At 53.1% G+C, this 13,131-nt stretch overlaps 3 protein-coding genes across 3 annotated transcripts; 2 read left to right on the top strand and 1 right to left on the bottom strand.

The window, feature by feature from the left end:
• Positions 1-242: 242 nt before the first annotated feature.
• On the top strand, positions 243-2,708 carry GUITHDRAFT_161213 (hypothetical protein; the record flags this gene model as incomplete). Its single annotated transcript, XM_005839449.1, has 16 exons — positions 243-285; positions 395-513; positions 573-775; positions 820-893; positions 946-1,011; positions 1,170-1,196; positions 1,249-1,355; positions 1,414-1,443; positions 1,489-1,567; positions 1,617-1,655; positions 1,707-1,774; positions 1,826-1,907; positions 1,952-1,995; positions 2,048-2,350; positions 2,395-2,466; positions 2,577-2,708. The coding sequence occupies 16 exons, from the start codon at positions 243-245 to the stop codon at positions 2,706-2,708; spliced, it is 1,488 nt and encodes a 495-aa protein (XP_005839506.1).
• A 4,166-nt stretch (positions 2,709-6,874) lies between these two features.
• GUITHDRAFT_101694 (hypothetical protein) lies at positions 6,875-11,801 on the top strand (the record flags this gene model as incomplete). Its single annotated transcript, XM_005839448.1, has 7 exons — positions 6,875-7,507; positions 7,569-9,467; positions 9,580-10,508; positions 10,556-10,763; positions 10,884-10,973; positions 11,550-11,571; positions 11,629-11,801. 7 exons carry the CDS (start codon positions 6,875-6,877, stop codon positions 11,799-11,801), a joined length of 3,954 nt encoding a protein of 1,317 aa, XP_005839505.1.
• Positions 11,802-11,903: 102 nt separating this feature from the next.
• On the bottom strand, positions 11,904-12,780 carry GUITHDRAFT_101693 (hypothetical protein; the record flags this gene model as incomplete). The annotated part of the gene is made up of 5 exons (XM_005839447.1): positions 11,904-11,946; positions 11,993-12,279; positions 12,409-12,461; positions 12,648-12,688; positions 12,737-12,780. 5 exons carry the CDS (start codon positions 12,778-12,780, stop codon positions 11,904-11,906), a joined length of 468 nt encoding a protein of 155 aa, XP_005839504.1.
• Positions 12,781-13,131: the final 351 nt, after the last annotated feature.

Here is a 13,131-nt window from a genome sequence, read left to right as displayed (position 1 = left end):
ACGCGGCTAGCAGTGGCACTGTGGCAGCCGAATTAAACGGCACTGATGACGGTGGCACTGTGGCAGCCGAACTTAGCCATAGGGCCCGCGGCCGCTCAGTGTCGGGCGGCTGAGTGCCGGGATCGGACCCCGGGGCCCGTGAGTCCAGCTCAGTCTTTTACTCAAAGGTGGTAAGTTAAAAAATCAGTACCGCTGAGCGATTTCAGGACAGCTCTGGGGCCACTCTGGGGCGGGCTTCCAAGATGGGTAGTGAGGGGGATGAGGGGGCGATTGGTGCCCAACAAGGTGGATCATGGTTGCATTTTTTGGTAAGGGGAGGGCAAGGGGAGGGGAGGGAGAGGAGGAGCAGGAAGTGAGGGAGGAGGCCAAGAGAGTGTCCTGACAGTCCCTTCAGAACTTTTCCTCTTGTTCTCGGTGCTCTCATGGGCCATGGAGTTATACTTCGATCTTCGGCAGCACAAGAAACTCTGCCAGAAGAAGCTCCCGCAGGAGCTGCAGGGAATTGTGACAGAGGTGAGCTCTTGCATGCCAGTGTCTGGACCGACCTCCGGCACTCTGACTGGATCATGCAGGAGGAATTCCTGAAGGCGAACGAATACAGCAGAGACAAGATCAGCTTCGAGATGATGTCGTCGGGGGTCAACATAACAGCGACCATCTTTTTCTACCTGATGGGAGGATTGTTATGGATGTGGGAAGTCTCCCTTATCCTCATAAAGCCCTTGGGCTTCTCTGAGCAGAATGAGATCTGGCAGTCCGTCTCTTTCTGCATTGTGTAAGGACCATGACGATGTCAAGGGTGATGCTGAAGACCCGCAGGCTCTACGCCAAGTCAATCATCGAGTCCGCGCCCCTGGATCTCTATCAGACCTTCGTGATCGAGGAGCGACATGGTGGAACGACTAAGGCGATGGCACACTCGATGTTACTGACGCGATGAGCGAGGTTTCAACAAGCAGACTCTCAGCCTTTGGTTCATGGATCAAGTCAAGACTTTCTTTCTGGTTGTCGGTATGAGCATGTCTTGCCTCTCATCTCTCGTCCCTTCTCTCTCACATCTCTCTCCTCTAATCTCTTGGTCTTTCTTGCCCTTGTTGTTCTGCTCTAGTTGCCCTTCCCATCCTTTCACCACCTGCCATGAAGGATAGAAACTGACTGAACGTCGCCAGTGCTTCTGTTTCCTGCGGTTGCTGGCGGTGTGTTTCACGTCTACAAGAGTACATGGAAGCTATCGTGACATTTCTGAAGGAATTCACATCATCATCTGGGGAGGGAAAGACTTTTGGTTTTACATCTGGAGTTTCTGCCTTGTGCTTGTGCTGGTGTTTCAGACCATCTATCCTCAAGTCATACAGGTCAGGCAGTAGCAACCAATCTGACGAGGATGGGAGACTGATGCTGCTGATGCTGCAGCCCTTGTTCAACACCTTCACACCCTTGAAGGCAACTCTCTTGTCATGCTCTTCCTCACGATCTTAGAGGCCACAGGACGGAAGTTTGAAGTCGGCAATAGAGGATCTTGCGCGAGCACACAATTTCCCGCTGAAAAAGCTCTTTGTGGTCGATGGTGAGCAACGTTTCTGTCTGGGGCAGAGGAGAAATCTAAAGGCTCCCAGGCTCCACCCGGTCAAGTCACAGCAACGCATATTTCTACGGCAAGTGACACTTGCCGTCCTTCCTGCTTCTCTCCTGTGAGACTCAGACAGGCTTTGGGAACAACAAGCGTGTTGTGCTCTTTGACACTCTCAACCTGTCTCTCCTGGGGAAAGAAGAAGTAGGCAGCATCGCGTCTCTACGATGTCTTGAGTGCCTGACTGGCTTACAGAAGAATGGTCAGGATGAGACTGGCAAGTCAAAGGAAAGCAAGAGCTCGGGCTGTAAGATCGAAGAGATCGTTGCGATCTTAGGTCCTTCTCCCCGCTCTCACTCGCTCCTCTCAATCTCTTGTCAGGTCACGAACTCGGACACTGGGCAAAGGCGCACATCTACAAACAGGTCAGTGATGCTGCCGCGACAATCGACGTCCCTCACTCTGAGCCTGCCTCAGCTCTTCGTCGCCGAGCTCCACCTGCTGATCTTCTTCTACATGTTTGGCTACATGCTCCACAACCAAGGTCCTTGCCTCCTCTGCGCCGCCACTGACCTGACTGCTTCCCCTCAAGAGATGTACGCCGCCTTCGGGTTTCAGAGCAAGAGGCCTGTCATCATTGGCCTGATTCTCTTCTCCAACATGGGTTTCCTCCTCCTCCTCCTCCTCCTCCTGTCTTGCTCACGTCTCCACTCAGTCAACCCTGTGGAGCATTTCGTGCAGTTCTTCCAGCAGTTCGTGACAAGGATGTTCGAGTTTGAGGTTCAGTCCTCTTGCTCACATTGTTAGCTCTTATTTGCCATCAGGCCGACAGGTTTGCCGTAGAGCAGGGACACGGCAAGGAGCTTGCAGCAGCGCTCGTGAAGATCAGCACGGAGGTTTGTCGATGACTGTTCCGATGATGGGTTTCTTGCTGTTTGACGTTCAATGATGAGCATGGTCATGACAAGGCTGGTGATTGTTGTTGACTATGCTTGCTCTTGTGCAGAACAAATCAAACCTCGACCCGGACCCTCTTTGGAGTGCATACAACAATTCGCATCCTTCGCTCGTGGAGAGGTTAAGGGCGATGACAGCCCATGCCTCCGTGCTTGAGGCCAGACAGAAGAAGTCGAACTGATTAAAATCTGGCCCGGCCTGAGAGCCTCAAGCCTGCCGGACCCGGTACGGTCGCTCGGACCGTTGGCTTCGAGTCAAGTCAACTTGATGCCGCACTGTCCGAGATTCAAGTTCGGGCTGCGCCGGGCCCGGGGCTCGTCCGGCGCGGCCCGGGGCCCGGGGACTCCGGGCCAGGCTGACCGCCGCCGGGCCGGGCGGCCGGGGCGCCGGTCCGTGATCGGCGGACGGCGTCACAGTGTGCCGCAATGACCGACAGTCTCATGGTCCGACGGACACCCGGCGTGGCACGCCGCGCCGGGTTCGGACCGTGCGGTCCGACCGGTGTGCCGTGCGCCGGGCGGCGCGGCGGGCGGCCCTCCGAGACAGTCACCGGAGGCAAGTTACATGAGACACTGTCAATCCTTGAAGTTCAAATGATCCGAGCGGCCTCAGTCTCATGGCCTTCTACTATTGGCGTAAATTGGCAAGTGAAGTTCAGGTGCCAGCAGTGAGGTCACAGTAGTGGGCCTCCGACCGTCGGACTGTCAGCACAGCGGGTCGGGCTGTGAATGCAACTTCATAGCGGGCATCAACAAATCTGATAGTCAGTCATTTGCTGTCCTCGCAGCATAATAAGTAATAGGCTGAGGGGGAGGGTATGAAGGGGTTCTTGACTCTGAGGCGGGTGTGGATATGAGGGTTGTTGGAACGCCTGGCGTTAAAAAAAGCATCAGCAACGGAGATTTTATTTCTAGGGTGGGGTAGTCAGATGAGAAAAAGAGGGGTGGACATCAAGGGGGTGGGAAACGTGGCCCAGTGGGTGTCCTTTTGGATTTAACTCCTAAAGCATCTTCTGAAGGTCGCGACTCTTCTAAGTCGGGTACATAGTTCAAACGCCTAACATCCGACCTCAGCCTTCCTCACATCCGGAAGGGAAGGGGTTGCCCTACGTAGAGGGCACCTAAAGGGCAATACCTCGGACGAGTGTGCATTCAGCACTGTGCGAGGTAGGAGGGAGAGGTCAGACACTGTGCGCTTTTTACTTAGTTCCTCACTTAAGGAAAGTGTATACATTGAAATAGACTAGATGGGCATTCAAATCAAGTCATTGGAGGCAGATGCAGGGGGTGGGGAATAACTGGGTTCCAGTAACACCGGGTGAAGTTAAACGCAAAAAGAGTCAGAGAGGGGGTAGGGGTACTATCTTGGAGGACAAAACGAGGGGTCCCAGGGAACGCGGAGTGCGGAAACCCTCACCGTTTGGGCTTCTTAACTCCGAGGGGGAGAGGGAATATGAGGTCAACGGAGCGGCCGCAAGGAAGCATATCGGATCAAGACTTGTTCGAACATCTTTGAAGTTCGAACATCTGTGACAAGTGTTGAAAAGGCGACGTTGCATCGACTGCTGTTGAAGTCTTGTTGCATTGTTGGCGAGCTTCATTTAGGTTTTTCAGTGTTGAAAATTGTTCATTGTTCTGTATTTAGTGGGAAAGGTTACTACTTGATATTCGGCCATGAGGATGAAGAAGAGCGAAGAAAAGAAGATTATTATGGATATGCTTATGGATGTTTCTCCTGAAACTGAAGAATTGGAGAGAAAAGCCTTTGAGTTCATCGAAAAAAGGTTAATGTCAAGGTCTGCGATGATACAGCGGACTAGAAGCGACGAGGAAGTCATTTTGTCAGCCAAAACAAACGATTCTGAAATCCCATGCTGTTCCATCTCGATGTTGAGATGTAGCTCTTGTGATTCGCCATCGGGTGCTACGACCAAAAAAGTGATGGAATTCATGAAGGCGAGAGAGGACGAAAGCACGCCTTCGTCCTGCACTGAGTTGAATGCTGGGAGGAGAAGATCCTCAATGCGATCAAATAGCATTATCACGGAGCCAGAGAGATTGCTCAAATGCTATTTGAATGTTTTTTAATCTCTTGATTCACCTCCTTATCCATGTGACGGTGTATCTGTTTCGTGTACAGTGAAGTAAAAGTTGTTGTAAATGAATAAAACCCGAAATTGACGAGCGACGTATTCGTGGGATGGCGTGCAACGTCAGTGAGAGCTCAACCACGGTTCCTGGTTGAAATGAATCGACAATGATTACACCGAAGGTCTGCGGGCACAACGTGTTTTCAAAGACACAAGACCACGGAGCCGAAAAAATATTTATTCACCTAGTGTATTTAAAAAGGGGTTGTGAAACCTTCGCATCTGTATCTACTTGCAACGCGGGGAGATCCCCGAAACAAAATGTAGAAAGTAGACTCAGAAAAGCTTGAGCAAGTCCTCCAGAGAAGCGGGCTCACTTGGATTGCATTGTGTAGGTTCACTGCAGGCTCTCACAAAGTACTGTTTCTTCACAGGTTGAAATTCCGATTTTACCTTGAAACTGTTTGATTTTTTGATCTGGGAAAGCTGGACCAGATTGTTTAAGCTTGTAAGTTGTTGTGAGCCTCGCCTGGCTTGACTAGATTTCTGTAACCTTTCAAAAGCCTCTTTCTCAATGTCTAAGACATCTGGATCTGGGTTGAGCAAAAGATTTTTCAGCTCTTCCGAGTTGAGTTTGAGTGACATCCAGTTAATGATCGCGTGCAGGAATTTTTTTTGAGCCAATGACGAAAAACGTTTCCGATTGAAGTTGTTTTGATGAATAAGTGGCAATTAGGATCGTGAATCTTCTCAACCTTCTTGCTGTGAATTATTCCAAGAAGAATCTAACGAACCGTCCGGTTTTCAATGTCACTCTCTTTCTTCACTCAAATCTTTTCTAAATTGAAGATTGCATCGGTGGTGCAGAGGCAAACAAAAGCAAGAGCCTAAAGCGGGATGCCACGTGGTCGGTCGGTCAGTCTTCTTTCTCTCTCGTTTCTGATCTCTCGTTTGTTTGTCTCCGCTCTCCCCTCCTCTCCTCTCTCCTCTCTCCTCTCTCCTCTCTCTTCTCTCCTTGGTTCCTTCGTCGGGCTATGTAAATAAAAGTAGTACGTGCAAGCTCACGCTGAGATACGAGCTGCTTCGGAAAGGGGTGGGGTGACGGAGAAAATGATATGAAAAAGGGTAGGGTCATCAGTACCCCTCTTTTTGTATGATATTTTCAGGGGTAAAGGTTGGATTTTCTGTAAGGGAGCTAACAACAAGTAGGGTGGGGGTATGAGGATTTACACTTTACCTGCACCGGTGGTTGCTGAGGAGTTCGTCTGGTGTGTTTTCTTTTGACGGGATGAGTGGATAGGGGTGGGGTGACCAGAAAAGGCGAAGATCAATGGATGGGCTGATTTGCATATGGCACCTATTATAAAAGTAGGCAGGATATACCTTGGTTTTTAAATGACTTCTGCAGGGAATGTCGGAAACACTGACCGGTGGTGTCCAGGTGGTACTGATCAACTTACAAGAGGTAGCGGTATCCTGGGGGTGGGGTACAGTTTAAAATACTGGTTTTACTATGTATATGTTCAAGTCGATCAAGCAGGGGGTCTTTTGATATGGAATGTGGGGGTGAGGGTACTAGGAGTCTGCTAAAAGAAGATTGTAAAAATCTGCAGATTACAGCGAAACACATTGCTTGGATGTGAACACGTTCAAAGGACGTGACAGCATATTTAGTGAAAATTCATATAAAATCATATAAATTCATATAAAATCATATAAATTCATATAAATTCACTCAATCTACCGCCTGTTCAAATTGGACTTGAATGGAGACCGTGAAAAAAAACTTGGGGCCTCGATACGCCGCTAATGCCACGTTCTATTGTTCACAGCGATTTTAAATGCCCGTGCAAAACAACCTAAATTTACCCCTTGCGCTAACGTCCGGCCTGACGCTTTTATTAGTTATAGGATACAAGTTGGTCGAAGGGGTAGGTAGTTGTCGGAGGCACGGGGGTAGGGGTACTCTTTAATGAGTAAAAACACCGGCCGTCAGTCGCCGCCCCGCGCGGCCAGGATTCCCGGGCCGGGCTGACACTGAGGAGCGGCCTCCGGGCCCGGGACGGTCACGTTGAATGGCACTCTAGGCTCGGAGGGGAGGGTGGTCCTCCAAGGCTCGGCCCGTTGGGGGGTCACTGAATGAGATACTCGGGGGGGGACCGTACTGGGGTGGTGACTTCACGATGAAGTTGGAACAGGGGCCGAACCGTGGGGGGGTAGGGGGTAGGCTCAGTGATGCCGGGAGATCCAGCTGCGCTATGAAGATGCGGGCATGGCAGATCGTGGGGCTGCTGCTGGTGCTGTGTAATGCTGACAACAGCGAGCCTGAGGGCGGCATGGCAGCATCCGTTTCAAGTGTCGCAGCCAGTGCAGAGCGACTTGCGTCCGGCAACGCTGTATACGTTGAGCATAGCTCAGGGGCAAAGATGTCAATGTCGGACTATCACATCAGATCGCTCGTCGAGAACGGATGGCCTGGCTGGAAGATGTACACGATTCGATGCAACGAGGAGTATAAAACCAGCCTGCAGGAGGAGCTCTCCAAACTTGATGGTGAATTGAATGTTCGTTGCGATTGCAGGGTTTGCTTTATGCCAACAGTTGATCTTGACCGTGTGCGACAGCTCACCGGTTTTGTGAGCGCTACACCCGTCAGAGGATACAGCACTCCTGTTGAAGCAGCTGAATCAGTGAGGAGCTCTTCACGAGAGGAGCGGACCAATCTTGCGACGAGCCTTCATTGCACCTCGGAACAGCCAGACATTGATCAGTTTGTGGTTTCCCTCGGTCATTCGTACGCCAAAGAGACTGTGCTCGCATGGAGTCAGAAAATCGTTGAAAGCTTGTCACTCGAAAGACAGCTCACGCTAGAGCACATATCCAATCATGAGGTGATCTTATGAATGTGGTTGAAACTGCCTGTGTAGCAAAAGCCTAACCAGTCCTCTCCAGGTTCGGGCAATAGTTTGCACAAGTCATAGCACGCAGTTTCTGAAGGAGGTTGCAGGCTTCAACGATGTGATTTCAATGAGAAAGCTGAACCGCAACGTCAAAGTAGATTCGCAGGCAGTTTCTGGCTCGAGAAGATCGAGAAGTGCAGGTCGCTTCCTAGAAGATCTAGTCGCAACGGAGATCTTATTATTGGGGCTTCAGGGAATGTACACGATGGAGCGGTTCGGCCAGGAAGAAATCATCACCGTATCTGACTCAGGGCTGGACTATGACAACTGTCTGTTCAAAGACCCTACAAGCGACGTCTCTGCTTGCACTTCGCACGCTTCTTGCATCAAACAAATCAACCGAGATCATCGCAAAGTAGTTGGGTACGAGCTCTTGCCCAATGCCAAAATAGGAGACAGCTTCCAGGGGAGAGGGACAGAGATGTGCGGATGCATCAGCGGTAGTTCCTTAGTTGAGGGTCCCGAGGCTCCAGTGATCAATATCGGGCTGGCTCCCGCAAGCAGATTGTTCATTCAGGACATATCCGACGATACTTCACCTATAACCTATCACTACCCTTTGCATGTGGGAGCGAGTCTGTTGCAGACCTCCCATGAGATTGGAGCCCGTGTGCATGTGATTGCCTGGGATGACATCAATCTTGCAAAGCAAGTCAATGTCACTGATCTAGATGCTTTCGTGTTCTCGCACCCTGATTACCTGGTGGTGGTGGCTGGCGCTGGGAACAAACTGAAAAACAACCCCCTTGGCCTCGCCAAAAATGCCTTGACAATTGGAGCTTATCAATTTACCGAGGTGATCCAGCCTCAACAGGATGTCTTCCAAGTCCACTTCTCTTCCCCTGACTTCCACCTGATGGTCACGATGTGGATGGCTGCGTGTTTTCCCTTGCCGGAGTCAACCTCCGATCTCCAGATAACGGGGAGGGTAGCCTTTCTAGAGGACGAAGTGTTCTGTCCGGATGAGCATGTTACTGCGATTTCAGGGTCCGTGGTTGTCGTCGGGTTCTCAGGTCATTGTGCTGCGACGCTGGAATACTGGAAGGTTCTATTGGGAAGCCTGAAAGCAGCAAGACCTGATGCTGTCCTGCTGGATCGGCGGATGGGGCAGGTCCCTTGCTCCCTGGTCACTGCTCTGCTGACAAACTCGAGCTTCCTCTTGGCGACGGTTGACCTCCGTCAAAATGACATAAGCCTGTTGGAGGAGAGCACAGGAGTGACTGCCTCTCTCCCCTTCACTGCCTCCTTCGACAAGCAGATCGCTCCGTTCTCTTCCACTGGCCCTGTGGGGGACGGGCAGATCAAGCCAGAAGTCTTTGCTCCTGGCATCTCCATCGAGGCAGCGGAGTCAGACGCCGATTTGACATCGTTCGAGTGCGGGAAAGACGCGGTCGTGGAGGACGATGGAGCGCATCTGTCAGCTGCGCTCGTTTCTGCCACCGCTGCCCTGATACGACAGCAAGTCAAAGATGAGAAGTTTACGGGGAGCGCTTCACTCGTCAAGGCCATCCTCCTTCATGCAGCACAAGACTTCCAAGATGACGCGCAAGCTCTCAGCGCCTGTCCTCCCAACTGTCGTCAGGGACACGGGGCAGTCAACGTCTTCAGCATGTACCGAGCGCGGGATGGACCCTCGCTCTTCCTCCTTGATGACGTCACCATCGACCGAGGAGGAGTGGCGATTCGATGCTTCTTTGTCAAGGGAGCCAACGAGCCGCTTACTGTGACGCTGGTGTGGACAGACCCGCCATCAGCTGAGAACCTCCTCGTGAGCGATCTCGACCTAATTGTGCGACATGGCGGAGAGGAGATGTGCGGGAATGGAATCATGTGGAAGGAAGAGGGCGGAGACGTCCTTCGGGCGCAAGACGACGTGAACAACAACGAGAAGGTGACGTAGGAGGAATGCGAGTTGCAACGGGAGGTGGAGTGAGAGCAATGGAAGAGATAGCTTGGAGGTGGAAAGGGGAGGAGGCGAGCTCACTGTTTGTTGTGTTTGACAGGTTGTCGTCTCCTCCCCTCAAGTGTCGGCTACCTACAAGGTGATGGTCTCTGCCCTCAGGATGCGGACTCCGCGGCAGAACTTCTCGCTTGTTGTCTCTGGGAACTTGACTGAGGTTTCTCCCTGTCCTTATCCCTCCTGCCCGTCTGGCTGCCACGGTCATGGGGATTGTCGGAAGGGGATCTGCGTTTGCGACTTCCCCTACTTGGGTTCGGACTGCAGCGGCCGGATACCTCTGCTGCAGGAGGGAGTCAACCAAATCTCCGTCCTTCAAACTTCCCGATCCTTCTCCTGGTGGAACACGACAAGTCAGCAGAGAGACTGGTTCCTCACCGTCAACCCTCCGCAAGGCCGCCAGGTGTGTCGGGTCTTCCTGCATCGCGACAAGGTGCCGTCCCCGAACGACTTCAGTGCTAAGATCGAGCTCCTCTCCTCCTCTCCCCTTCTCACTTTCTCCAGCGTGACCCTCCCCGGCACAGGAGCGTGGGTCCTCGCAGTGGCTTCTGTTGGTGCCTCCAACTGCAGCATCCTCGTCGAGCTCGATCGGCGGCCTCTCAATTGCTCCCCCTGCCCAGCTGGGCAGTTTGCCTCCTCCTGCAAGGCAGGTGCTACTTGCCAGGCATGCGCCAGCTGTCCTCCAGGAGAGCACCGGGACGGGTGTGGGGGAGCGAGCGAGGGAGAGTGCAGGAAGTGCGACGACTGTCCGGAGGGGATGTTCCGGACGGACTGCAGGGACCAGAGCGAAGGTGACTGTCATGCTTGTCAGGAGGATGTGTCCTCCTGCTTGGGCTCAGCGATGCAGCAGCTGCAGGAGAACACAATCGTCTTCGTAGTCTCGATGGAAATGCCCCTCTCCAAATTCCTGAATTCTTCTCTCACCTTCCGCTCCGCTATCTCTCAAGTCGCATCCTGGCCCCTCGACAAGATCCTGTGAGTTTCTCATCCTTGCCGTCCTCCTCTCTTCTGACAGCCAGCAGGCTGCTGGAGAGCTCGTCTGTCTCTTCCATCGCCACCACAGCGTTTTCCCCTTCCCCCTCCTCTCCTCGTCGCTCTCTGGACCCGAGCACAGACCCGGCCAACAACGACAGGACGCAGGTCGTCGTTGCTGTTCTCTTGGGCAAGGAGCGCCTAGACTTGATCCCACTTCTTTCTCTTCAAAGGATTAACGATGCTCTGGCACAGCAGGTCCACCTCTCCCTCTCCCTCTCTCTCTCTCCCTCTCCCTCTCCCTCTCCCTCTCCCTCTCCCTCTCCCTCTCCCTCTCCCTCTCCCTCTCCCTCACTGACCGTCTCCCCGCGTTCACAGGGCTTTCCTCCTGTCCGGCTTCTTGTCAGCCCGTTCTTGAAGATCGTCTTCCCGGAGGAGACAGGAACTCCCGTCGTGACTACGACTCCGGTCTCCTGCTCCTCACCAACAACACTTCAAGTTTTCTCTTTGTTTCAATTTTTCTCCTTCTCTTTCTCGTTGCCAGCCTTCTACTTCTCCTCCTTGTCCTAGTCTTCATCGTTCTTGTCTTGCCGCTCCTTGTCCTGTTCCGATTGCTTCTCATCCTCGTTGTGTCTTCCCCTTTTCCCATCTCTTGATTATCCTTCTCGATTGCTTGCCTCTTCCTCCCTTATCCACTTCCTCGCCCGTCTCTCGATCCTTCAACTCTTCACATTGGCTCAGGACCCGTCAAATAAACTTCCTGTGCCCTTGATAGTCGAGATAATCGTAGGAGTCGCTATCTTTATCTGCTCCTTCGCTTCCTTTTGGCTTCTCAGGTCAGTCTTTCTCCTCCCTCCTTCCCCTATCCTCTGGCTCTGGCTCTGGCTCTTCCTCCCTTGCTCCTCCCTTGCCTATCTATACAACCTTAGGGTTGACAAACGATCAGGTACTGGCGAAAAGAAGTCTCGACGGGCGAGCGGGTGAGGGAGTGGGGAGGAGTAGCAGAAGTTAGAGAGGGAGGAGGCACAACTAACAGCCGTACAGGTCCACCTACGCGGAGCCGTGGGTGAGGAGGAGGAGGAGGAGGAGGTTTGATGTGAGGGAGCAACTGACGGGCTTGTAGAGATGCAGACTATCCCTCACCCGACAGCCCCCGAGCTGCCGGAGGTCTACGCGGAGCTGGTCTTCCAGGAAGTGCAGATGATCGAACAAGGGATGAGAGCCATGGAGGAGGAGGATGAAGGAAGGCAGGGGAGAGCATCAGGGATGGAGCAGCCGTTTATCGGGCTTGCATGATATCGGAGAGTGATATAGTCGAAGAGGAGTAGGAGGGGGCGGGGGGGGGGGCGGGGGAGGGGAGGAAAGGCTTGTAAATAAGAAGGTCTAGCAGCATGCGTCTCATAGCGAGTCTTTGAGCCACTTTGCAAGAGCCTCCACGTGTCTGCGAATGTATCGTCAGCTGGGAAGCAGGTGGGCAGGGACAGCACGTCTGCTCCAGCTGTTCTCCTCTCTGCTCTGCCGCCGTCCTCAGCCGCGTCATGGCGAGGTCGATGCCTTGCGCGTCATAGGAGACTTCATGGAGCGACTGCTGGCTCGTAAGGAAGAATGGAGACGAGTGAGGAAGAGCGGGCGAAGGAAGGGAGACAGGAGCGGGAGCGGGAGCGGGAGCGGGAGCGGGAGCGGGAGCGGGAGCGGGAGCGGGAGCGGGAGCGGGAGCGGCAGGAACCTCAGCAAGCGCCTCGACGAGATTGGGGAAGAGAGAGTCACTGTAGACCTGTGCGCACATTAACCTTGCGGACCCTTCTTGCTCCTCGTGGTCCGTCCGTTACGTCTGTCTGTCTAACTCCTTCCCCTCCTCCCTCCCCCCTCCTCCTCGTCGTCGTATACGACTTCATTGGCTCACCTTCGCCTCGAGGATCTGACCTTTCTTGCTGTTGATGCAGACATCGATGGTTCCTGCATAGCGAGTGAGCGGAACTAACGAAATCATGAGCTCCATGACAGCAGACAGACAAGACGGACAACAACGTTGGTGAAGATGATGAAAGATGACAGGCAAGGAGGCAAGAAGAACGACAGGAAGTGAGAGAGAAGGGGAGGGAATAGAGCAGGGAACAGAAGACATGGTCGACAGATACTCACCCCATGGCATCGGAGATTCAAACCTTCCCTCAAGCTCGTGCCTGCCCAACAGTCTCATCCCCTCCCTCCCTCCTCCCTTTACTCCGCACGTGAACTCAGGCGTCTCTCCGAACCTCCACTTGTTATCCTTCATCGCCTCGTAATATTTCTTCACTGCCCGTCAGGTCCTGCCTTCGCCCTTCTATTCCTCCTCACTGTCAGCGAGTCTTCTTTCCTCAGGTCCCCTGAGTGCAGTGTCTCCGGCTCCACCCGATCGCTTCTGCGGGAAGGAAGGGAAGAGATGGAGGGGGAGGGGGAGGGGAAGAAGCCAAACAGGGGAAACCAGGGAGAGAAAGGAACGGGGAAGACAAGGTTCATGTCAATTTTGACTAGACATGTAAATTCTATTCGTACGTCTTTCCTTGCCAGCTCTCACTGCTGACCTGACGTTTCCTCCCTCCTCCTCCTCCTCCTCCTCCTCCTCCTCCTCCTCCTCCTCCCCCTG

Source organism: Guillardia theta (genome assembly GCF_000315625.1).
Source record: "Guillardia theta CCMP2712 unplaced genomic scaffold GUITHscaffold_8, whole genome shotgun sequence".
Lineage (NCBI taxonomy): Eukaryota > Cryptophyceae > Pyrenomonadales > Geminigeraceae > Guillardia > Guillardia theta.
This window is presented reverse-complemented; position numbering and strand designations above follow the sequence as displayed.